At 41.1% G+C, this 27,627-nt stretch overlaps 1 protein-coding gene across 1 annotated transcript in view; it reads right to left on the minus strand.

The window, feature by feature from the left end:
• ABCC4 (ATP binding cassette subfamily C member 4) overlaps positions 1-27,627 on the minus strand; it is a 192,892-nt gene that overhangs the window by 16,105 nt on the left and 149,160 nt on the right. The window contains exons 28-30 of the mRNA XM_026656707.2: positions 25,120-25,209; positions 24,526-24,698; positions 19,317-19,422 (exon numbers count right to left, since the gene is read on the minus strand). Of these exons, the coding sequence (XP_026512492.1) occupies positions 19,317-19,422; positions 24,526-24,698; positions 25,120-25,209 (369 nt within the window). The remainder of the gene's footprint in view (positions 1-19,316; positions 19,423-24,525; positions 24,699-25,119; positions 25,210-27,627) is intronic.

The following is a 27,627-nucleotide window of genomic DNA, read 5'->3' on the forward strand; positions in this document are numbered from 1 at the left end:
AAAACGCTTTATAAACCCAAAGTAGTGGTATATAAATTAGGGCCTGATTCTCCACTGCCTTGCACCTTGTGCATCATTAATTTACGCCTGTGCAAAGTGAGTGTAAAAGCAACCATTTTGATTTGGCAGCATTTTTTACCCACTTTGCACTCATTCTGCCCTGGTATACATGACTACACAAGGAGCAAAGCTGAGGAAAGTCAGGGTAGGTCCACACTACCCGCCCGATTCGGCGGGTAGAGATCGATCCCAGAAGCGCTCCTCCGTTGACTGCGGAACTCCTGCTTGCCGAGAGGAGGAAGCGCTGTTGACGAGGGAGCTTGCCTGCGCCGCGTGGACCCGCAGTAAGTAAACTTAGTTCGATCTAGGAAACGTCGACTTCAGCTACGCTATTCTCGTAGCTGAAGTTGCGTTTCCTAGATCGATCCCCCGCCCCAGTGTGGACCAGCCCTCAGACCCTTATGTCTAATCTTGTCATTTACTTTCATGGGGCTATTGTCCTGAGTAAGAATAACTCACATGAGTACGAGTTTACAAGATAGGATCTTGGTGATCACCCACAGGACTATATGAAAGGTAATCTTTAAAGTTAATGGAAGACATCGATCCACCTTAATATGCAAAGTGCATGTGATTATAATTTATTTCTGCCCAGAATGCCATTTGTACTCAGGCAGTATTGGCCTTACAGTTTTTACTTTAAAAATGTGTAAATGTGTCTCTTGGTTCTTGAATGGAGCCCCCTAGCCATTTCTGAACCACCGAATGTTTAATCTGAGTTGTGGAGTCTTCTTGGGGTGAATAGTTGTCATCCACCCCATCACACACAACTAAGGGCTGGTCCACACTGGGGCGGGGGATCGATCTAGGAAATGCAACTTCAGCTACGAGAATAGCGTAGCTGAAGTCGACGTTTCCTAGATTGAACTAAGTTTGCTTACTGCGGGTCCACGTGGCGCAGACAAGCTCCCCCGTCGACAGCGCTTCCTCCTCTCGGCGAGCAGGAGTTCCGCAGTCGACGGGGGAGCGCTTCTGGGATCGATTTATCGCGGCCAGATGAGACACAATAAATCGATCCCAGAAGATCGATCTCTACCCGCCGAATCGGGCGGGTAGTGTGGACCTACCCTTAGTGTGAGAGTTACCAAAAAGGAATAGTACCACATTGGATAGAAGGCACTACTAAAGTTTAGTTTGACAAAGAGAGAGAGATCAACAGAGAAAAGAGTGGGAAAGGATTTAACAAAATTAGAGGAAAGCAGCAATTTTACAGTGACTTGCAAAAGCAAATTTGGAAGTGCAGTGTTATCCATACAAAAATATATCCTCCCCATGGCCTCTCTAGCCAGCCTCTGGGGGCTATTTGCTTTTGCCACAAAAATATTTCTGAGCTACTTTTTTATATAAAGATTTTTTTTTTAATGGCACAAGTTTGTTGGCCATTTTTTCTCTGGTATCTATTGTAATAGTATGTTTTCTCCCCTTAACTGGTGCAATTTTTAAGGATTATTTTTTATAATTTCATTTTTATTTATTAACCTGGGCCCACTCTGTGCAATAGTAGATTTTTTCACTACCTGTGATCTCAAAGAATGATGCATTCTGAGTGTCCACAGCAAAGAAAACTGGCCAGCAGACTTCAGGAACATTACTTTTTGCTTAAGATTAGTTTAAATTTATTATGTATTGAACTCCCCTCACAGACTGATTATTTTGGACATTGAGCACATTCTGGTTGCTCGTTCTGTATTCATGCTTACTTTTGCAGCTCACTTAACAAATGTAGAAAAATATAAGCCAAAGTATAAAATACAGGATAAAGAAAAGTTATGTTAAATCTAGAGGTCTTTTTGGCAAAGAGTAAAAGGGGTTTAAAAGACTTTGAAGACAAAGAAAGTACATACTATATAAAAACAAGATTGGATTTATGCATCGAAACGTAAGTGACAAAGCATGTGAACTATTTATGTTTCTTTGTATATCCCTGTATCTGTCCCACATTACTGAGTTATGCAGGACTTGGTGAATTCAAATGACATACATTCACCATACTCTATATAAATATTAATTTTGATAGTGAATAATACTTTTCTTCTTACATGATCTGTGTTACCTGCATTACCTCATCAAGCTAATGTATCACAAGCCACAGATTAAGGTAAAGCATACAGCCTTTGAAAGTGGTCTAACAAATATTGTGTAACTGTGGCTATCCAACAGAGAGACAAAAGATAAAACTGTTTTTTTTTAAATTTGTATATATTATTTTCTAACTTTCAACAATGAAAGCAGCCAAACAAATAGAATCACTACAGTTATAAAACATTCTGAGAAAAATAGATTACAAGGGAGTGGTGGTGTATTTCAATTATTAAAGAATGAATAATATTCACCGTATAGCCACAGGGAAAACTGGACATTCAAGAGTTGACCATAAATGTTTTTATTTCCTATTAAAAAGGAAACTAATTCAAGCAAATTTTCTCCTGGGGAATATATCTGAATTAATTTGGATTTAGGGAGAACATAACTAAACAAAATTATTATAAAGTTCAAAATCCTACTAGGGAAAAATACTTTAAACAGAGTTATCCTCAGAGGACACATCAAGCTGATCTTCAACAAAATGCTGGCAAGAGAGGAGTACCTAGGAGACACTTTTAATTGCATCATAATTATAAGAAATATATTTTATCCAAGACTCTAGATAATACATAGCTTTGTGGGAAAGAATTCAGCAGCTTGTGCAAACTGCTGAAATCCCTACACTGGTGGCCATCGTCTGATACCAACACCTCATGTTTTCTGTGTTGGGCAAAGATGTCTATGTGTACCAGCCACTGTGGAAGTTTTTGCATTCTTCAGTCTCTGCAACTCAAAACAACATCTATAATATACTACTAGATTCACATCGTTTTCACTATACAGCGTGCAAAGGTCAGCTACCACCTCCCGCCATGGGCAAGACAGTATGTTAAGGGATTACATGCTTCCAAGAGTTTCACTTGCAGGTTTCTCACAGCAGCACAAACTTTAGCACGCCTTCTATTTGTCCATTCTTAAGAGACCAAAGAGCAAAGCTTGAGCCATGCACTACTTTATCACAGTGTGTCCTGAAAGAATTATCCATGTCCTTTCCAAGCTCAGTGACCATGAAACCACAAATATTTCACCTGTAGGAGTCAGATCATACATAACTACTAGCTACTCATAGAATGTCCAGAACTCCAACAACTGTGACAAACATTTTCTTATGACCAGCCAGCAATGATAGGTTTCTTCAGTGTAGATAAATGGAGACCTAGCTTGGTTGCGACCCTTAGTTCAGCCATTTTCATGCTTGACAATGAACTTGTGGCTCAAATGACTCTTGCAAATTGCCATGTTATGCCAGAAATTATCTGCTTAAGGTTTCAGTAACTGGTATGTCGTTTTCTGGTCGGTGTTTAACAATAATGTTGGGTTTCTGCAGGAGCAAAAAAAAAATCATTTTTTTTTTAGTCTGGTGCTGCTGCTATGTGGGTTTTATTACCTGTGGTTGCCTCCAAAAGATCTGACTCCATTGTCCTTCTCCCCTCTCCCCAAATTGTATTGATGGAAGTGCTCACAACGAACACAACTGCATGAATTTCTTTTTCAATCTGGACATAGATTATTTCTGTGGAGATGAGAGACTTGAATGCATGAAACAGTCTTCACTTCTTGCAGTAACTCAAATCCAAGTCTTCACTTCGATGCTTCCACATAGAGACACTGCTTTAGCCCAATGTGCTTGCATTAGCAATTAATTGTTTCATTTAGGTGATGGCAGAACCTTGCTGGGCGTCCTATTGAAACTTCGTCTGACTCTTTCTTTAGGAGATCTCTCAGTGATGCCAACTCATCTGAGAGGTGTGGTTTGAATTTGGCAAGGCAAATCAACAATTTTCTTTTCAAGCTCAGCAGGATTCTGACTGTCTCATTTTAGAGATTGCTGCTGAGTTTGCTGGGCCAGGTCTGATGCCTTCAGCTGAGGGAATGTGACTGACATACTTTATTTCAGTTGTTTTGATAATACATTTGTCCAGATATCTGGAGCATAGCACATGGCTCGGCATTGTTTTCCTCAGCACAAAGCACAAACATCAATATGTCCTCCTCAGCCCCACAAAGCACTGCAGAGCTTTAATCCAGGGTCTTCTGAAACACTTCTTGAGCTGAATGAATACCAAACAGTAAGCAGGTAAATAAGTCTCTCCCTTGTGGGATAGTAAACATGGTTAGTAAACCTGGCTAGAGAATGGTAATTCCATTTTGTGGAGAATTTTGAGATTTCCAAATTTGGTTTTGTTCCAATTTTCAGCCCAGCTCTACTGGAAGTTCCAGCTCCGGGACAGCCCACCTGGTGGGCTGCCGAGGAGCAGGGAACCCAGAAATCCTGGGCTGCCAAGAACTCATGAGCCTGGTGGGTTGCGAAGTAGCTGGGAGCCTGGAAGCTCAGGCTCCTCAGAAGCATGCCAGGAAGACTGCCGAAGAGACAACCTGGCTGGAATCCTGCCTGGTTTCCAGCAGGATTTTGTCAGAACTGAACAGTTTCTGCAAAATGTTTTGATTTTGATGTATTGGCAAATTCTGATGGCAGAACGTTTTGTCAAAATTTTTCCAACCAGCTCTAGCGATAAGTACTGAATTTCTTTTCCAGTTTTTCCAGACTTGCCTTTCAGACACTGGAAAACTGGGTATCCCAAGAATGTACTTGTCACTTCATCAAATGTATGCCTCTGGTAATGGTCCCATTTGATTCCCTTGTTCAGGTGTCATGGACAGGGCCAGCTCCAGCCTTTTTCCCACCCCAAGCGGCTAAGAAAGAAAAAGAAAAACCCGATTGAGGTGTCACCGAAGAGGAAGGGAGGGAGTGAAGGACCCGCTGCCAAAGTCTGAAGCGCAGGGATTGAGCTGCCGCCGAAGACTGAAGCGGAGCAATAGAGTTGCCGCTGAAGAGGAAGAGAGGGACTGAAGGACCCGCTGCCCCAATAACGGACGGAGTGCCGCCCCTTTCTATTGGCTGCCCCAGGCACCTGCTTCCTTCGCTGGTGCCTGGAGCCGGCCCTGGTCATGGAACTCAGCACAGCTGTAGCTCTCCTGTGTGCAGCTTCTCCTCTACCACTGCAGAATTCAATCACCTTCTCTGTAGGGTCATCTACTTTGACAATTACCTCTACATGTTCCAGTTTCAATATTTCATTACCTGGCTGATTGATTTTTGTGTTGCAGTACAAGTGCGATTTTTCTTGGACCCTGGTACATACTCTGAGACCTATTGGAATCTAGACCTTAATCTGGTGTTCTCTGGCCAATATTTTCAAAACTAGAAACCTAACCTCTATAGAAGCTGCTGATGCTTAGTACTTTTGAATAACAGGGTCATTTATTCAGGTGCCTAAATATGGATTTAGGAGCCTGACTTTAGGCTCGGAGGTTTGAAAATTTTGCCCCCAAATAACTGCTGTAACCCTTAAAAACATCTTTGTATTCTTTCAGTAGGTCATCTGTTTTGATTGGTGTCAATGGCACTAGAACTGTGATGTTTCCCACTGACCTTACCCAGTTGATCAATTCATGATCCAGGATCACTATAAGATCAGATGCTTCTTGGGTTTCTGTGCTTTTCTATATAATATTGTATACATTTTATACCCTCATTGCAGTTCTCTCCACTTTTGGATTTCAAGCTGTGCATGCAAATGGAACAACTTCTGCTCCTCAGGATGTTTCATGGTTTCCCAGTTCATGCTGGGGTCCAGCAAACTCTACAGTCTTGGCCAGATGATCTATCTCAGCCAGCTTTTGCACATGCAGGGCTTCTGTCTCATGGTAATGCTTGCAAGAGTCAGTATATCCTTTAGGCAGTAGCTCTTCACCAAATAAATGATTCTAGACAGAAACATTCGGGCAGAGAGAATCAACTTTCCTGGTGATATGCTCAGCTTCTACAAGAAACTGCATTGCAACTAACTTCACACTTTTCTACAAGATCAAATAGCCTATACGGTCAGCTTAAAAGAACTTGTAAGATTATCTATAATAATGACAGCCAATGATTTCCATTAACACAAAAAGCAAAAGATGAGCCTGTAAACCATTGTATTCAGAGTGGTGCTAACACAGCATTTATCCTATCTACCAGCTTCCCCCATTCAAACTGGTAAACTCATCCATACATGCAAGATAAGCACAACAATATATAGGAACCTGGAATAAACTTTACCAAGGGCACAATACATTAAAAACAACAAAAAACATGGGGACATCTAGAATGAAAGAGATTCACTAGAGAGCTTAAGAAATTACTTTTATTGACAGAGAACATAACTCTAGTTTACACGAACAATAGATAAAAAAAATCATTTGTAAATTGGTTGAGTAATGAGAAATTTCAATGGTTTCCTCAATATAAACTGGCAAATGCTTTCAATTTAAAAAACAAAGAACAACTCTACACATGGATCCACCACTTTAAAGAGAATACACCAACACCACAGAACATGTGTCACTCTTCGTTTCTCCTTCAAGAATATCATTTCTTGTTTTTCATGCTTCTAAAAACGCCATGGCCTTTGTAGGATAAATGATGTTATATTTTGTTACCTCTGCTTGGTACTTACGGACAGACATGAGGCCAGATTGGTATAACAGCTGCTGATAAAATAGAGTGGATCAGACTGAGTCTAAGCATTTCCCAACAGAACAATGGATATTGGCTTATTGCTGTCTGAACTCTTGCGCTCTGGCTGTGAAGTACATTACAGTACTTTCACATTGTCTGCCTGGATATTAGTCATTTCAGGATGTAATCAAAACATGTTTTCTGTACAACAAAGTAACACTCCCCATAACTTTGAAATTCCCTTTTACCAGAACGGTGAACTACATTTTTTTACATTAGAAGATGAAGTATTGTTTGCACACACAGTTTCCATATCAAAGAAACATTCCACTGATATGAAAGTCTCCAGGAGGGAAACATCACTATAATTCAGAAATTTGGCAAATATTTCTCAGCACTTCAAAGATTCCTATAAGGCTTTCCTCATAGAAAAGCACCATGATGTAGGGTTCAGATCGGACAAAAGCGTCAGGACTCGAGTATTTTTAGTTCTGCTGATGGCTCACTGTGACTTTGGGCATGTCCCTTAATCTCTGTGTCCCTCAATTTACCCATCTGTAACATGGGAAGAATATTATTATGGTATTGTTATTACAGGAGATGGGTTAGATGATCTGACCTAACAAGTCTTTTCCAATTCTAGTTTCAATAACTCTGAATACTTCCCTACCTCGAGGGGTTGTTGAGGTTTAATTAATTAATGTTTGTACTGAGCTTTGAAATTTCCAGATGAAAGGTTCTATATAAATGCAAAATATTATTACTCATTGATGTGATTGTGTTGGAAAAGTATCATCTTACACAATACAACTCCTCTCTCAATGATTTCAAGTGTTTGAAGTTTTGATAAACATATTTGTAATTAAGAAAGATATAGTGGAGATAATCTTAAGGCGTGACCTGGATTATGAAACCAGAAATATGGCTTTAGGGATGGAACAGACTAGAATTAAAACAATTCCTAAGGCCAACTCTGTCTGTAGTTGGGTATAAAGAATTCTGTTCTTCCTTTTTCTCTTTCAGTTAAGCTTCGTTCCTTTTCAAAAATAGAACAGATTATTATAGTGGGTGTGAATAGAAGATTTACCATTTTTACACTAACCTAACTTTTATATTTGCTCATGACTTTCTCAAAAATGTCCTTGATCTAAAATTTTCCATGCTTGGACTCAGCCTAAACATGAATATTGTTGAAAGTTTTAGCCAACTCAATCTAGCCATTTAAATATTTGAGCATTAAACAAAAACCAGCAACAACTTGTCCCCCCTATTCCAATTAGAAATGTGTTCTGGTTACTTTCACTATCCTTACCAAGTACTATCATCACTTATGAAGGAAATATCAAACTTGTTTTGTTTTGCAGATTGCATTTAGATATGTGGTTTAAGCCAGTTTTGTTTGTTTTAGTTAAGTTTAGTTAAGTGTGATTTCACTCCAAACTGTAAAAATATCAGTTGTAGGGGTCCACATTACCAGTGCCACTGATTTTAATGTCAAATTTGCTAAGGTTGCAAGTGACCATGTTGATACCAAATAACAGCCCACAAACTCATCCTTGGCTCTGACAGTTAGTCTTGCATCACTACTGAAGTTTCTGCAGGACATATTAAGCCTTCAGCATGCATGCATCCCACTGTCTTCAGATTATGCCCCTTTTTAGGCTAATGGGGTTGCACAGGTTTTTGCTGAGGGTAGAACTCCACTTTAAAGTCACCAGTTCAGCACTAGGGTCAGAATTTTTCTACAATTTCTTTGTGCACAATGGTTTTGTTAGGATATCTCATTCTCAGTGCATATACTGAATGCAAACGGTTGCACCTTGAAACTTATCAGCAGATTTTCTTTTAATTTAGCTTGGTTTTAGTAGAGCTGGTCAGGAATATTTCAACAGAACAGTTTTTCATGAGATAATGTTGATTCACTGAAATCCAAACATTTTGCAGAAATGTACCGGTTTTGATGAAATGTTAACCACAAAAGGTTTCTCAGGTCCAGGATGGAATTTCTGGTCTGACAGACCTCCCCCATTCTGTATAGCCCATTGGTTATACCACTCACCTGGGGTGGGGGGACCTACATTCAAGTCCCTGTTCTGCTGTTCTCCCACCTCCCAGCTGAGTGCCCTAATTACCAGACTAGAGAAGGAGAACAAAGGCAAAACAAAATGATGATGATCAACAGATGGCTCAGGCAGTGGTGGTATAAGGAGGGCTTTGGGATGTTCGACCACTGGGAGGCATTCATGGACAGAGGTCTGTTCTCATGGGATGGACTCCATCTGAGTAGGGAGGGATATAGACTTCTGGGATGGAACTTGGTACAAGTGATTAAAAGAACTTTAAACTAGGAACTCAGGTGAGCTGGTTGGGAGATGCTCACGTAATGTCCATGCCTAATTCTAACATTGATCTGGAGGAAAATCAAGTAAGAGAGAATACAGCAACGGACAAAGAAATAATAGAGGGTAGGAGAATGGACATCAAGAGAAAAGATAGTGCCAATACCAATGAAGCTACCAGGTAGGCGATACTGGCAGTAGAATGACTGTACCTAATTGAGTGAGGAATCTGGGTGAAGCCAAGCAGAAAAAACAGATGTTTATACACCAATGCAAGGACCCTGGGTAACAAAATGGAGGAACTAGGACTACTGGTGCAGGAAGTGAAACCAGATATTATAGGGATAACAGAAACATGCTGGAATAGTAAAGATTGGAGTACAGGTATTGAAGGGTATGTGCTATCCAGGAAAGACAGAAATAAAGGTAAAGGTGATGGAGTAGTATAGTATATTAATGATGAGGTAGACTGTAAAGAAATTAGAAGTGATGGAATGGATAAAACAGAGTCTGTTTGGGCCCAAAATCACTTTGGGGAAGAAAGCTACCAGAGGCTCCCCTGGGTTAGTGCTTGCTACAGACCCCCAGGATCCAATTTGGAGATGGAGAGAGACTTCTTTAATGCTTTTAATTAAATAAATACTACTGGGAATTGTGTGATTTAGAGAGACTAATTTCTCAGATATAGATTGGAGGACAAGTGATACTAATAATAGTAGGACCCATATTTTCCTAGATGTGATAGCTGACATATTTCTTCACCAAACAGTCACCAAATCTACAAGATGTGATGCCATTTTAGAATTTTTATTGGTGAATAGTGAGGACCTCACAGAAAAACTAGTTGTAGGAGAGAACTTTGGTTCAAGTGATCATGAGCTAATTCATTTTAAACTAAATGGAAAGATAAACAAAAATAGATCTGCAATGAGGACCCTTGATTTCAAAAGGGCAAACTTAAAAAAATTAAGGGAATTAGGGAAGGGAACTGGACTGAAGAACTCCAGGACCTGAATGTGGAAGAGGCTTGGAATTACTTCAAGTCAAAGATGCAGAAACTATCTGAAGCCTGCATCCCAAGAAGGGGAAAATATTCATAGAGAAGGATTCTAGACCAAGCTGGATGAACAAGCATCTCAAACAGGTGATTAAGAGAAAGCAGAAAGCTACAAGGAATGGAAGATGAGATCGATCAGCAAGGTAAGTGACCTTGGAGCTCAGAAAGTGTAGGGGAAAAGTGAGAATTGCCAAAAGCCAGGCAAAATTGGACCTTGCAAAAGAAATTATTAAAACCAATAGTAAAAGGTTCTATAGCCATATAAATCAAGAGAAAAGGAGGAAAGAAGCACTGAAGATGTGGTGGAGATTAAAGCTAATCCAGGCATGGCCCAAACCTAAACAAATACTTTGCCTCAGTTTTTAATAAGGGTAATGAGGAATTTGGGAGTAGTGGCAGGGGGGCTAATGGAAATGAGGATATGAAGGAGAAATTACCACATCCGAGGGTGGAGGTCAAACTCAAACGTCTTAATGGGACTAAATCAGGGGGCCCAGATAATCTCCATCCAAGAATATTAAAGGAACTGGCACATGAAATTGCAAGTCCAATAGCAAGGATTTTTAATGAATTTGTAAACTCAGTGGTTGTACCCTATCACTGGAGGATTGCTAATGTAGTTCCTATTTTTAAGAAAGGGAAAAAATGTGATCCAGGAAGCCTGTTAGTTTAACCTCCATTGTATGCAAGGTCTTGGAACAAATTTTGAAAGAGAAAGTATTTAAGGACATAGAGATAAACAGTAATAGGGATAAAATACAACATGTTTTTACAAAAAGTAGATGGTGACAGACCAAATTGATCTTTTTCTTTGAGAAGATAACAGATTTTTTAGACAAAGGAAATGCAGTAGATCTAATCTACCTATATTTCAGTGAGGCATTTAATACAGTTCTACATGGGAAATTATTAGTTAAATTGGAGAAGAATGGGATTAATATGAAAATTGAAAGGTGGATAAGGAACTGGATAAAGGGGAGACTACAACGGGTCATACTGACAGGTGATCTCTCAGGCTGGAGGGAGGTTACTAGTGGAGTTCCTCAGGGATTGGGGACCAACCTTATTTAACATTTTTATTAATGACCTTAGCACAAAAAGTGGGAGTGTGCTAATAAAATCTGCAGATGACACAAAGTTGGGAGGTATTGCCAATACGGAAGAGGATCAGAATATCATACAAGAAGATCCGGATGACCTTGAAGCTGGAGTAATACAAAAGAGATGAAATTTATTAGTGTAAGGTCATGCACTTACAGATGAACAACAAGAATTTTTGCTGTAAGCTGGGGATTTATCAGTTGGAAGCAACAGAGGAGAAGAAAGACCTGGGTGTATTGGTTGATCACAGGATGAGCTGCCAATGTGATGCAGCTGTGAAAAAAGCTAATGAAGTCCTAGGATGCATCAGTAGAGATTATACAAGGCACTGGTGAGACCTCATCTGGAACACTATGTGAAATTCTGGTCTCCCATGTTTAAGAAAGATTAATTCAAATTGGAACAGGTGCAGAGAAAGGACACTAGGATGATCTAAGGAATGGAAAACCTACCTTATGAGAGGAAACTCAAAGAGCTTGGCTTGCTTAGTCTAATGAAAAAAAAGGCTGAGGGGAGATATGATTTCTCTCTTTAAATATATCAGAGTGATAAATACCAGGGAGAGGGAGGAGTTATTTAAGTTAAGCACCAACACTGACACAAGAGCAACGGGTGGGGAGAGGGGCAGGCAAAAAACCTCACTTGCTTCAAGACTGCGCTTGATAACTTTATGGAGGGGATGGTATGAGAAGACTGCCTACAATGGCATGTAGCCAATCTTCAACTGCTAGTGGCAAATACAGTAACTCCTCACTTAAAGTCGTCCCGGTTAACGTTGTTTCATTGTTACGTTGCTGATCAATTAGGGAACGTGCTCGTTTAAAGTTGTGCAATGCTCCCTTCTAACGTCGTTTGGCAGCTGCCTGCTTTGTCCACTGCTTGCAGGAAGAGCAGCCCGTTGCAGCTAGCTGGTGGGGGCTTGGAACCAGGGTGGACCGGCAGCCCCCCCAACAGCTCCCCGCTCCCCTAAGTTCCCTGTGCAGCAGCTGCCCAGCAGGCTAGCAATTGCAGCTGTCCCTCCCCCCACTACCATGTGCTGCTCCTGCCCTCTGCCTTGGAGCTGCTCCCCAAGACTCCTGCTTGATATGCGGGGGGAAGGGGAGGAAGAGGGAGGCTAATGTCAGGGTGTCCCCCTCCCCCCTGCTCCTGCACCCTGCTTACCCCATCTTCCATAGAGCAGGGGGGACACACGACAGGGCTCAGGACGGAGGGAGCTTGCTGTCAGCAGCTGCGGTTTCAGCAAGCTGATCTAATTAACAAGGCAGTGTACTTAAAGGGGAAATGCGCATCTCTCTTGCTCACACACACGGTGTGTGTCTCTGTCCGCAATGTGGTCTCCCCTCCCTCCATTCCTGCTGCCTTGTAGAGTGTGAGCGTTAACCCTTGAGGGCTCAGCCAATTGCTAGTTCATCATTTAGCAGTAAGGCATTCCCTGGGAAATATCCCACCCTCAGACTCCTCCACCTCAACCAAGCTTCACAAGCATCATCACTGTGTATCAGTATTAAATTGTTTGTTTAAAACTTGTGTGTGTATATATATATATATATATATATATATATATATATAAAATATAGTCTTTTGTCTGATGAAAAAAATTTCCTGGAACCTAACCCCCTCATTTACATTAATTCTTATGGGGGAGTTGGATTCGCTTAACATCGTTTCGCTTAAAGTCGAATTTTTCAGGAACATAACTACAGCATTAAGTGAGGAGTTACTGTATCCCCAGTGGCCAGTGATGGGACACTAGATGACAAGGGCTCTGAGTTACCAGAGAAAATTCTTTCCTTGTGTCTGGCTAGTGGATCCTGCCGAAATGCTCAACTGACTGCCATATATGGGGTTGGGAAGGAATTTTTTCCCCTGGTCAGATTGGCAGAGCCCCTGGGAGTTTTTTGCCTTCCTCTGCAGGATGGGGCATGCAGGTCACATGCAGGTTTAAATTAGTGTAAATGGTGGATTCTCTGTAACTTGAAGTCTTTAAATCATGATTTGAGGACTTCAGTAACTGAGTCAGAGGTCATGGGTCTATTACAGGAGTGGGTGAGTGAGGTTCTATGGCCTGAAATGTGCAAGAGGTCAGAGCAAATGATCATGATGGTGTCTTCTGGCCTTAAAGTCTATGAGACTATTGGGTATTCTGGGTGATTCTCTCTCAGTGTCTTCTGTCAGAGCGGTTCCACTTTGTATATCTGAAGATGGGATTTGAACCTAGGTCTCCCACATCCTAGAGCAGTGCCCTAACCAGTGGGATATAAAATCAGTCTCTTTCTCTTGCTCTCTGTACTAATGAATATTTAATACAAAGTGGAACACCAATGGACTATTCTGGGTTGGTGTTACTCTCTCTCACCAAAATTTTTAAAAGGTCATGGTTCTGTCTGGTATATAATGGGAAAATATTTGAAATTTTCACAAGGCAAGAAAACAGTTTCCTGCCTAGCTCTAGTTATTAGATTTTGGTGAGATTTATAAAACAAGCCCAGCTTGAAGAAAGTCAGTTCAGCAAGTCTAAAGTTATGTTTGAAGTCTGCACTTACATCCTGATAAGTTATTGAAAGCCTATAATTTGAGGCAGCATAAACTTGGGATGGCCTAGAATTGGAGGCAGTTTTCATAAGAAGCAGAAAAATATGAAAGGTGTAGAAAATTACAAGTCCTGGAAGATAAATAGCTCATTTCCATTTTTGTATTTTTACTCTTACCCCCCTCCCCCCCCCGCACCCCTGCAATTTGTATCATGTTATTTTCAGGGTTATGCCCCCTCAACAACACCGTGTTGGAGTGTTGACAGAGTTGTATGCTTATTCTGGGTCTGGTCACTTAAGTGGGGGCACTCAATAGCACTCCGAAGGGGCTGGATTCTCAGCCCTCCGGCCAAGTTCCTTAGGATGCTTACCCCTTTCGGGATCCCAGGGAACAAACAACTTAGGAGTAGCAACATAAGTGAAGGAAAAGGGACTATATAGACAGTCCCAGACAGGCCATTGGCCTCTCCTCCTTCAGAGTGGCCTTGGATGGCTTACAATCCAGCTCCACGTCCACTGGTTCACCAACAATGGAAGGAATAAGATACAGCCTCCTTTGCCTCATGTGACTTGGGCCTTCTTTTCAGTGAGGGTGTAGGCTCTGCTTTCTGCCAGGCTTTTCCCTGGGAGCTAGGAAGTTGAGCATTCAGTTCTCCTCCCAGAGCTCCTCCTCCTCCTCCATTCTTGACATGACTCACAAGTGTGGACCACTCCAGCGCAGAGCAGCTCCTTAACCCCTTCCTGCCTGGTGTGGGCTTTACATACTTTGTCACAGTTACACATTTGTATTTAAGAAATAACACATTGTAATATTGAGAGCCCATATCTGAAAATATGTGCACAAAGGGAATACAGTTAAGGTTAATTATTTAGCCTTAACTTTTGAAATTCTCTGACTTTTGAGTAATTTGTTTATTAACCTGAATCATCCATTAAGGCTAGTTTGCATATACGGAATATATTTATTTAGGGCTACCACATGTGCTACTTCCACAATGAAGAACAGTCTCTTGCTGTTGTAAGAATACGGAACACTATTTTGGTTTTCTTTTGTTTTTTACAATTCCAGAATCCTTCTAGCCTCTTTAATAGGTCACTTCCCATAAGGTACATGTATATATGAATGCAGATTTTTTTTTTAAAGTATACTTTTGTTTAAAAATATCTCTTCCATAGACACTGCCGTTTAGACTCAGACTGCCAGAAGCTGGGAGTGGATTACTCGAAGATTGCCTGTTCTGCCTCTCTGAAGCACCTGGCATTGGCCACTGTTGGAAGACAGAATTCTGAGCTAGATGCACCATTGGTTTGACCCAGTACAGTCGTTCTTATGTTCTTATTTTCAATGGTGTACAATGCTTCTGATCTTTTGGAGGCAGAGGCAATAGTTTCATGTTGGTGTCTTTCTTGCTGCTAGTGTAGTGAGAGAAGATTAAGTCTCACTCATAGCTACTGGAAACCAGCTGCAAGTGGCTCCAAGCCAGGAAAAGCTCTGTGTAGTGACTTGAAGAAAAGAGGTTTCTTAATGGCTCACAATAGGTATTAAATTTCTCATTCTTTCTGTATTATGTTTCTCCCCCCTGCAAATTCTTGCAGAATTCTCAAGCCAACGATGTGGACTAGTAAAGCTTGCTGAGCCTATGGGACACTTTGTAAATCTTCTCCTTAATACAATCTAGAAAGGACAGCAAAACCATTCCAAGAGAAGTCAGATTGGATTGTATGTGGACATAAAGGGTTTTTAAAGGAAAGGGGTCTGTAATATAAGCTAAAAGGAAACAATAAAACATCAGAAATAGCAAGCTAACTCTAGAGCTACAACAAAGGAACTATCTTTAGTCATAAGAGAGTGAGCAGTAGGGGAAGAAAGACTATTTTTAATTTGTCTACCTTTTAAGTAGCTATCATTATGACTGTACCATGTTTAATAACGTGAAAACATCTTTATAAAATAGCATTCTGAACCTAACATGTTAATGGTGCCTAATGAACCAAAACTAGTGGAAATCCCTTTGGATAGCCAACATATAAACAAAGCTATTAATTAGGTTGCAGTTGTTTCAGAACAAGCGTTTTGTTCAACATAGTGGCAGTAAACAAAGCCAGAACAGTCTTTGTGGGGAAGTATTCACCAGTGAAGAAATACTTAATTATTACACCGTAAGCATTTGCAGTTACATGACTTATTATGACAATATTTATGAAGTGACTACCCAGCAGTAAACTATAATCTGCCAATTCATAGCCTAATGTTTATGATGCTCCAGAACACCAATAGGCACAGATACTTCATTTTTGTATACACCACACAACCATTACAATCCTTGACTATTGGTTTAAAATGTGTTTATGGTACCCAAGAGGAAAAAATAACTAGTGAGAATAAAAACACTCCCTATTTCAGCTTTTATGAGAGAAAAAGTTTAGTAAAGATGGTTCTATTAATATCACCCTCATCTAGGGGGGAGAGTGTACTTCCGTCTTCAGCTCTGTAAAATCTTGACCCTTCTATTCAACCATAAGGGTGACCTCTAGTGTCATTTCTATTGTTGCTTTTTGTGATGTACGTGCCCACAAAAGCCCTCATCTTACAATTAATAGCATGTGGGTGGATAGCTGTGCCTACGCAGAGTTGCATTAACTTGACTGAGGCTCTGTGCAAGAGTAGCAGTCTGCTGTGAGCTACCAACTGCATAATTGGGACCTAAGAAATGAGATGAGATGACAGATCCACATCTAGTAAACCACTTAACAACTGGCAGTTGCTTTCATTGACTACTATCAAGCTCGTTTCAAACCAATCAACAAGAGATTATAGGCTCCATATCTTTTGGCCCAGATCAATCTCAAACCAAGATCTATTGACCAGTGCAGCCAAGAGGACATGAGCACCATCATTGCCAGGAGGTGTGGGAGATGGATTAGCCACATGCTTCGGATGGAAACTGATTCCATCACCAGAGTAGCAATAAGATGGACACCTGAAGGCAAGCGAAAATGAGGCCGCCCCAAAACAACATGGCAAAAAACTGTGGAAGCCGAGTTGAAAGACCTGGGGCACAGCTGGTGAACCATTGAAAGCCTTGCCAGAAACAGACAGGAGTGGAGGAGCTTCGTCACTGCCCTAAACACCAGAGGCGTAAAGGGAACATGATGATGATAATGATGATGAGCCATTCCATTCTCTTAACATGCTAACCTCCATCTTGATGTACTATGTCTATATCCAGTTTTCAGGTTTCTTATAGTAAGACAGCACAGATGACTGAAGAAACTTGGGCAGTAAATAACAAACTGAGATACAATTTACAAAGTGTGACAAAGTTCCTCCTCTATCTTGGTGGGTCCTGCGCTTATTGGCGGATTTTCTTGCCTCAGAGATTCACCATGTGGGTTGGGGAACAGCCCAGAGACCTTCCCCTCTGGACGAATCCACAGTCCAGGTCAACTGGGAGGTTTGGGGGGAACCCGGGCCCGCCCTCTACTCCGGGTTCCAGCCCAGGGCCCTTTGGACTGCAGCTGTCTATACTGCGTCCTGTAACAGCTGCATGACAGCTACAACTCCCTGGGCTACTTCCCCATGGCCTACTCCAAACACCTTCCTTATTCTCACCACAGGACCTTCCTCCTGGTGTCTGATAACGCTTGTGCTCCTCAGTTCTCCAGCCGCACACCCTCTCACTCTCAGCTCCTTGCACCTCTTGCTCCCAGCTCCTCACACTCACACCACAAACTGAAGTGAGCTCCTTTTTAAAAACCCAGGTGCCCTGATTAGCCTGCCTTAATTGATTCTAGCAGCTTCTTCTTAATTGGCTCCAGGTGTCCTAATTAGCCTGCCTGAATTGGTTCTAGCAGGTTCCTGATTACTCTAGTGCAGCCCCTGCTCTGGTCACTCAGGGAACAGAAAACTACTCATCCAGTGACCGGTATATTTGCCCTCTACCAGACTCCTGTACCCCACTGGTCTGGGTCTGTCACAATAGATATTCAATGGGAGGAAATAATCTGGAAAGCAGTACTTCTGATAGAGGGCTAGAAGACACAGAATGGAACAAGGAACCAAATCAGACACAAGTTTGTAATACAATATGGGAGCAAAATAGGCCAATACAAATTTAGGCTGCTCAGACACAACAATGACGGAGCAGGGAAGCAACGGTCCTTCTCTATATATCTCTGAGACAACTGCACATGAAATGTTGTTTGCAGTTCTGTACACATCAATGCCAGAAAGATCCTTACAAATTGGAGGAAGTTCAGAGAACAGAAACAACAGTGATTAATAATTAGGAATTTGGAAGGACTTACTTACAAGGAAAGACTTGAGTATTCATAGTTTGGTTTGGTGACTATAAAAGAGGAGATACAACTATATGAATGCTGCAGAAGACATCAAGGAGGGAAAGTTATATCAGGATGGTACAAGGAAGTATCCATACTATAATGTGATGAAATTAAGAAAATATATAAAATATCAATACAACTCTTCTCATATTGCTGTTGAATAATCTCTCAAGGGAAGTGGTAGAAACCCCACCACCGCATAGGACATTTATTTGGGGAAACACTAATTCATGTACTGTAGACAGGGCCATGTGTATGCAATGACTGTGGAATTCAATTTTTGTTACAAAATTAATCTCCAGAATCTGTTCCCGTATAAGACACATTATGTTATTAGCCCTTATGTTCGTGAAGATAACCTTGAAGAAGTTAACTGAGCGTAAACCAATGCAGTAATACCGGCCTGACAGTGCAGACAACCTAAAACAATAATCCTAAGAGCTGTGAACTGTTTAATTCATCTCAATCAGGGTCCACAATTCTATAGACACGGAATTTGGCATGTTCCAAAATATTCAGCATTTTTGCTGAATAAGTCAGCATTTTACTAAAGCCAGGTGCTGGACATTTTCTTGTGTGTCTCCCTGGCCTACCAAACCCTTCCTGCAACCTTCCCCACTAAGGGTAGTTATTTCTTCAAGCCTGGGAGCCCAAAATGTCCAGTTTGCACCCAGGAAGTAAGATTGTGGGGGCTAGGGGCAGAGATAAAGGTGATGGAGGGAGATCAGGTACCAGAAGTATAGGCTGGGAAGCGGGGCTGTTTGGAGAACAGCAAAGCAACTGAGCACTGGGAAGCTGAGGAGAGGATCTGCTAAAGCTACCTACAAGCTCCCTCTTTCCCCTGGCACACAGGGGAGGAAGAATTTTATGACCCAGGCTAAACAACATTGCAGGAGCCAAGGCCCAGAGACTGCAGCCAAGTTGCCGGGAGAGCACAGCAAAAATATCCCCTCCTGAAAAATAATCAACGGATTGCACTTCACTGAGTCTTTTTCAGGTATGAGCTGGGAGGAGCGAGAGATGGCAGTGAAAGATTCTTAATACATTTCTATGTCTGCAGAGTACATGGGACCCTGACTGTAGAGTACAATGCTGCATCAGCAGAGAGAGTGACTGGGCGATCTAATAGGTCTTTTTCCATCCTTAACTTCTATGAGCTGCTAGTCAAGGTAGTTTTCCATAGATTTATAATTGCCAAAACCACCTTCTCTTCCTCCCTGGATCAGAATAAAAAAAAAACCCATGTCTATTCAATCTTATTTAGAGGGAACTTGAACCAATGCTGTTAACTTTCTTACCATAATCTTGTCACTGTCGATAATGGTGTTCAACCTGTGTGCAATGGTCAGCACAGTGCACTGGGCAAACTTTTCACGGATTGTCTTTTGAATCAACTCATCCGTTCTGAAACACAAAAAGAGCAGTGCAAATGGAAGTGAGAGAGCTACATGAACAATGATCTGACTTCAGAGAAGTTCTATGATTGTACTGTAAATAACTGTAACATCAGGAAATACTAATTTGCAGAGGTGCTGGAGTATGTCCTTCCTTCAATATGGTTTGGCACATCATGAAAGAAACCCAAAGGGAGGATTCTGAAGGTTAAGGATGAAAATGTTTCTTTTTCAAAAAATTTCCACTATCATGTGCACCAAAGGTCAGCGGTTAAAGCAAGATGGAAATGGGGGAGAGAATGGCTCAGTTTCTTCTCCCTGACTTGAGGGATCAGCACCTGCTCCCCGTTTTCCTCAGCAAGTGCAGTAAGAGATCCCACTGCTTTAATCACCAAGCTAAATCACATCCATCCAAAGGTCTCACACTATATACATCTTCCAGAATGTCAATCTAACTTTTGATTTCGAGTCTGAATGAGAGTATCTACAATAAGCAAATATCCCCTATTGAAATTAACCCAGCAATATAAAAATATCCATATATTACATAAAAGACATCTGTTTAGTAGTTCAGGACCCACACTCTCTCCAGCAAAGGGGACAGCCCTGTGAATATGTTTATTACCTAGAGATGCAAGACATAAAGATAGCAGAAGATCAGCTCCCTGTGGAACCAGGACTTTGGGGGCACACGGTCCCAGTGTGGGCGGAGCCTTCCTTGGAGTTTCCTGAAGAAACTGCCTCGTAAGAAGGTCCTTGTCTTCTCCCAAAGGAGAAAAGTCAGGAGCAGTAGAACTGCCACTGAGGCAGGGTTACGGGGGACAGCTGAGCTTCCTGCTCACCCATCCCTCATCTCCCCTGGAGCCAGACTTTTCGAGCACTCTTGTTCCAGCAGCCCTGGACCACAGGCAAGCCCTTCTGGCACCTTCAGACCCCAAACCATGGTAGTATTAGAGCACTCAATCCATAACCAATAGGTTTTCTGCCCTCTTCTCAGAGACCAACCCCTGCTATTCTCTCTGCTGCTGTCCAAGGGGGAAAACCAGGGCCCTGACAATCTCTTAGTCACCTGGGAGACAGTAGCCCAGGGAAGAGAGAAGGTCCTACTATCTGAAGCAGTTGTGAGGATAGTTTATATACACCCCTCCTCTCCAATAATTCTAGACAGAGGGGTGGTTCGAGATGGTCTACATAGAAGAGAGGGGGAAACAATTTTTTAAAAAGGTCAGTAAGTTCAGAACCATTTTTACTGATGGGTCATTAGGGGAGCACAAGGAGTTATAGCTTAATAAGAAATCCTGAAAACAATTAAAAATAAAGTTTAAACAAGTTGTGCCCATTGCCAACCTTTGTAGCCACACGAACTTACTATCATCCTTGTCCTTCCTTTCTTCCTATTGTTTGTTGCACTCTCTTGTTGCATCTTTTATTGGTAAGTTCTTCAGGGCAGATGCCATGTTTGCTTATATTTTGGACAGAATCTAACACAATGGGGCCTTGATCCCTAATAATAAACCAATGGCTGCGTGTATGTGCAGTTTCAAAAAGTTCTGAAAGTGAGGCTGCCAAAAGAAGAGTTAACCATATTAATTAGAAAAAAGTGGGGGCCCATACTTAAAACAGCACAGGTTACAAAATAATATAGAACCTATCATTGATAGGTACTGAGACAGATTCACTCCAAGATTTATGCAGATTTTGGAGGACAGTCTGCTGGAGGGAAGGGGAAAAGGGGGTTGTGGTTGTTGAAAGCAGCTGCAACTTTACCTTCAACAAGGGAGGGAAGGAAGCAAGCCTCAAAAAAGGCCCCTCCCAGATTTAGCTGGAAAATGGGTGTGGGCCAGAGAGCCTGGGCTGACTGAGTGCAAATGCCATTCCCAATGTGAATTACAGCTACCCACCCAGTGGAAAACTGAGGCAAAGTAGCAGTGGCTTTGCCATTCCTCAGGGTGAATTCACACTGGGATCAGGCACCTCTGTGGACCAGCTTCACTAGAGCCCCGATCCTTCATGTATGTTTGAAAACAAAAACCTGATCTGAACGTTAACCAAATAATGGTAGCTGACAAGGAAACCCAACCCTATTTTAATTAAACATCATGCAAACAGATTTATCTGGGGATGAAAAAGGGATGTAAATTCTCTAGAAAGTTTCACAAGTCTCAATTACTGGAGATTTTCCAAGACATAACGCCAGAAATAAAGTGATTCATATCATTTCCAATTGTGATGCCGAGGGTTTCATGTGCAACTTTTAAGAATCATTTAACTACTACAGAATTATTTTATTCATGGGGATAAAATTTCCAACTTCATGACCATGAAGAAAAGCTAAACTTGTGCTAAATTTCCATCAATCATCATGTGAAATACTTAGACCACCAGGCTTATGTAAACTTTCATATTTAGACCATTTCCTATTTGGCAATAGACTGCAGTATTTCCTGATGTGCATCCTATTAGGCTGCACTATACTTAAAAGTCCACCACCACATCTACGCCCAAGATTTTAAGAAAAAGGTAGTGCAAACTGCAGTGCAAACCAACTCAAAGAAGAAACTCCAAGTTAAAGTTGATACCTCTTCAATCATTTGTATTGTAATGCTTACGGTTGCTATTAGTAAACATTTACTTTATTGCAGTATATCTGCAGCACATGTCAAGTAAGATAATTTAAATAGATAGTGCAAATAAAAAAAATAAAGATGTCAAAATGGGGAGGATGAGTAAAAGGATATGAAATTTCCATTGGTCTGATTAAATCACAGATAATATCACTTTTTAGCCAAAAATAAGCTAGCAGCCCAAAATCTATGGAGAAGGAAAGGCACTTTCTTCTCTAAAGGTTTTAGAAATGAAATGCATGCTTCACTGCAAAGCTTCTCTGTTGGCACCACTTCTCTCCCAGGAAGAGGTTACAAAAATGAGTCATGGGCAGATACCTCAGTGGAAGGATGAATTTGTGGTTCTGGACTCCACGGGAATCAGGAAGAAGTCTATTAATTGCTAATGCTAGTGTTTTTGTTTTTTTGTTTTTAATACAAGTGAAAATAAAATAGCCCGTTTCTTCTGTGGAAAGAGGAGTGCCACCTTGGCTATCGGCAGTGTAAGAACTGACAATGATACTTTGCTTCCAGAATTATAGACTTACTATAGGTAAACAAGGTACAGTTAACTGCAGTTGGGAGGGTTTCACTGGACACAGCCCTTAAATTTTTGAAGTTTGGCATTCTGATACAGAAGGGTAACTTCTCCCAGCACTGGACCATTACACATCTTTCCAGTCTCTCACACAGTACTAAAACAGTTTGGCAATATGCAGCACTGCAGTGGTGGAAGTAACTGTGTATTGTGTATAGAATGACCGACTTCTTTGGGGAAATCAAGAATTTGTACTACCTCCTCAGAAATGGCCACAAAATCTGTAGGTTTTGCATGTGGCAATATGTTCACAATTCCTCAGTCAGCTTTTCTCTCTCTGCTAGCACTCAAATTTAATTTTCCTCAGGGAAACTACAATCATTGCCACTCCAAAGTGACCTACAGTGAGCAAATCAAAAACCAAACAGGCCCCAATCGCGCAAGCTGATCCTCACAGGAGGTCCACCTGCACTGATCATCTTGCATGATTAAAGCATTACTCTCCTTTGCCATGATGCCTACAAAAAGCTTGACAACAGTTAGGCTGCTGGTGTGCAGAGAACTCTGCCTATCCTGCTGACCAAAACTTTCTCATTGTTTCTTTGAACTCGGCCGTCTGTCTATATCCATCTGTTGTCTAATCTTATACACAGATTGTGAGCCGCTTGGAACAGGGACCGTCTCTTTGTTCTGTGCTTGTACACTGCTTAGCACAATGGGGTCCTGTTCCATAACTAGACCTCCTACATGCTGTAGTAATTCAAATAAATAATAATATTAAGTATAGCGTGCTGGAATACTACAGGCAAGACTTCTCACTAATGCTGTTCAGATCCTTATTATATCTGGAATTGATTTTTGTAATTCCTTTTATATTTGAATATCAAAGCAACTCCACTGATTGCAGCTAGTGGAAAAAAGTGCACTGAATGACCAGTCATGAACATACGGCATAAATTCTTTGACCAGTGAGTGAACTACAATTTGCTTTGATGATAAAAATATTAAATGCATCTATTTGAGGGACTTGCTGTTTTATTGTCCTTGGATTTTCTCAAACCATAGTTTGGTGGAACTATCTGTTCAGCTCAAACTGATGCAGCATATTTGCAGTGTTTTCAAAAAATACGGTCTCTTTTACTTATTCTCACCAGTGTTCAAAGGAGCTTTAAAGACTACTTTATTTTTTAGTTCTATAATATTTGAAGATCTCTTAGGATTTTGAGTTCCTCTATTTAATGGGTTTTATCTGTAACCAACTGTATGTACTGAATACCATCCTGAGCATTTGGAAGGAATGAGATCTAATAAATATTATTTGTTATTTGTCACAGTCATTTTTCCTTGCAAGTCTTTGTCACTATGTGCACAGGATACCCTTCCTGGATCAACAGACCCCAACACCGTGCCTAACTTTTTCATCATGAGGTCCCTCATCTTTGTAGGATGGTGGTGGCCTTAGAATCTTTCCATTCTGTGAAGTCTGTCAAGAGATTATCTTTTGTTTGCAGTGTAGCTGTGCTGGTCCTAGGATATTAGAGAGACACCAACAGAAGTTGGTCCAATAAAAGATATTGCCTCATCCATTCTGTCTCTCTAAGAGGTTATCTTGACAGTGCTGATCTGCATTTCCAAAAGGAGTCTTTTATCCATGGTTGCTGCAGGGTAAATAGCTTCAAATGTTAATTTACGCACAGAAATCAAGTATATTTTTCTCTTTCCAAGGACAGAGCCTGTATCTATCCCCTCTCAGGATGCATTCAGGGGAGCTTTCGTGATCAAACCCCTTAAGCCATGTACAGTGTTTGGTTTGCCTGCTCTGATTAGGCATTAGTGATGCCATCAGCGTTGCATGAAAACACAAACCCCAGCACAGGCTGCACAAGATATGAAGCTTTTCAGTTCACCTCTGTGTTACACCAACCGTGTACAAACAGGATAATTCATTTTACTATGGCCTTTGGTGTTTTACCTTGCGTCCACATTTGCTGTTGCTTCGTCAATAATCAGAATTTGATTTTTTTTGAGAATTGCCCTGGCAAGGCACACGAGCTGTCTCTGACCAATGCTAAAATTAGATCCAGATTCTGCCAACTGTGTCTCCATTTTATCAGGAAGTTCTTCCACAGCCTCCTTCAGTTGCACCTGTAGGTATGCCAATGCACTGTAGGATGAGTAACTCATTTCTTAACAAAATATTTTTTGTTATGCTTTACACAACAATAAGCATGTAAGATTTACATTTCATACTCATATCCACACATTATATAATTCAATTCTACAGTTAAGTCTAAAACTGTTTAAAAATCTATTTTTAATTAATCAAAATATATCAAATCTGCATCCTGAATGATAAAAAATATTAATGCAAGATCCAGCAGGTCAATGTTATATATAGAGACATTTATATACATTTACACACCCCACAGTTGTTTTCCTTTCTTCTGTCAGCCATATCCTTACTGAATCCAACAAAACCAGATCAAACCTAATATGTATAAACACTATGAATAATGTTATTTTATATGTGAACATTAGATACAAATGATCAGATATTTGGAATTACCTCTTCCAAGACATTCCACAGCTCTTCATCAGTGTATTCATTGAAAGGATCTAAGTTTTTTCTCATAGATCCAGTGAACAGAACGGGCTCCTACAAACCAATGCAACATTACATTTTAGTTTTTATATACACTTAGTTTTCATACTGCAACACAGAATTTAAACACAGTAAAGCTGATTTGAAGCATGCATGGCACATACATGTAGTACAACAACAAATGATCCCTAGTACAATGCAAGGAAAAAAACAGTTGTGATTCTTTTTATATCACAGAAGTAATAAAAGAAAAGAAAACTCAGAGGTGTATTGGGGCATGTTGAAGAAAAAATAAGATAAATGCATAACCAGCCTGCATGAAGATATTTAATAAAACAGATGAAACAAATACAGGTATTTTGACAAAATCGAAATATATGCAACAATTTATTCTGTCTGTACTTGAACTGGCATATCTGTGCTACTTTTGACACCACAACACTTTATAGTATATTTACAAGCGAGGCAATTAAATCCACCGACACTGTTAGCGGAAACAAGCAACAACAAGAAGATCAACTCAACGCACTTACATTCCTAGGATACTTGGGTGCTTTTAAAACTCTGCTCCCTACCTATATAAGGAACAGACAGAGGAGAAGACTCAAGTGGCTCAAGAGGTAGAATACAAGGTGTTGGGATTTTTGTTTTATTTCAGTCTGGAGAAACCCTCCAATTTTAACATTAAGCATCTGAAAGATAAATAGATTTCACAACTTTTCTGCAACATTTACGTCTACACATGTATCTGTTAATGATGGTTAATACTAATACTTGTACTTCAGTAGCACCAAGAGAGAATTGGGGCACCTCTAGGCAAACACGCGGCAAGGCATAATCACTGCCCCTTAGAGTTTACACTCTAAATTTCAAACAAGACTTAACACATTGAGTGTGACAAACCGAAGGAGAGAACAGGATGGCAAGACAAGGGTGGCAAAGAAAACAACACACACTTACACAGGCTACCTACATGCCCAAGTTGATGGTTCCAAATCATCTGAATTTTCTTTTTAATCTAGCCATGACTGACTGATTTCTTGTAGGTGTTATAGCAGAAAAGGAGCAGAAGTATAGATTAGTTCAGGGAGGGAATTCTATATTATGGACAATGTGGAAGAAAGTCTGGAGATATTTTTAGGAGAAGCAGACAAATGGGCATTAAAGGACAACATAATTGGCAGAGCACAGAGTATGGGGGTGACAAGAATGAGCAAATGACTAAGGAGGGAAGAGTTGTAAAGAGTCTTGAGGGGAGGTTAAGCTTTAACTTGATACAGTGAAATACAATGAGCCAGTGAAGGGAATCAAAGAGGGAGAAGGAGGAGGATGATTATGGCCTATTCTCCCAGCTGGGGCAGTAGGAATCCCTCAGACCTGCTGCTGGCATCCTAATGCCCCCGGTGAAGACAGCCAGGATATACTATTAGTCCATTCTATGGAGGGACTAAACATACCTTGGGTTAGGGCTGCTACCACTTCACAGACCTCAGGCAGGAATGTGATGACATCCTTGGTTCCTGAATTTACTAAAATGTTGTAGCTTGTTTTCTAAAACATTTTGCCCTTGTAAAAGGGTTCCTATTCCTTCCTTCATTACATAGGGGAAAGGCAGCCTCTGATCTGCAGTCTGAGGACTGATCAACTTTGGGGTTTTCTGCTCTTGGATTTCAGTTGTGGTCACCCCACTTTTCTGCCTATGGAGTTAGTGAGCAAATGGGGTTCAAACCACCCCCTCCCATCTTGTTTTGATTGTCATGTTCTAGCACCCCATATCAGTTAATGAGCTGGAACTGGAATCTGGTGAGGGGGACCCATACCTGCTAGATTTTTATTCTTCCTTTTTTAGCCTCTGTGTGGGTGTGTAAAATCACTGTTAAGTCACTGGTGGGATAAGGTGTGCTCTTTTGTGCTCCTTGGGATAGAGACAGCCTTTGCAAAGAAGTTGTCACCCTCTGGATCCTCATCCAAGAGAAGAAATGCCTAGGGTATCCCTCTAAAATTCCCTGGCCTCATCTTGAGAGGAAGGGAAGCTGGAAAGGATGCCTGCCCCTTGCCTAACGAGAAGTGTCCTATTTAAAGACTTGTGGCAGGACTCATCTGGGTTGGACTCCTGGAGCAGGTGTGGGGTGCCTGGACTCCTCCTCCTGTGAGCCTATCAGATTATTCCTTCCTTTCTGTGCTCTCTCTCTCGGTGTGGAATATATTGTGGCTTGATGGGAGGCAGACCCTCTCAAACTAATCCAACTCAGAGCCTCTCCCCTTGGCAGAGCAAGGGTCCACAAACTGTGGACAGGCATGGCCAAGCTCTCCTGAGCTGCTAAACAGAACTGCCTTGTTAGATGAACACTGCTTGGTCTCTGGTTGGTGTCTTCTGGGCAGTTCTGCCATGAAGAGGAGAGGTAGAGGGACCTGTCAGGGAGGCACTACACTGGAAGACCCAGAAGGCAAAGACCTCCATGCTCTGAAGGG

The sequence above is a fragment of the Terrapene carolina genome, unplaced genomic scaffold, assembly GCF_002925995.2.
Source record: "Terrapene carolina triunguis isolate 2854851 unplaced genomic scaffold, T_m_triunguis-2.0 Scaffold21, whole genome shotgun sequence".
Taxonomy (NCBI): domain Eukaryota; kingdom Metazoa; phylum Chordata; order Testudines; family Emydidae; genus Terrapene; species Terrapene triunguis.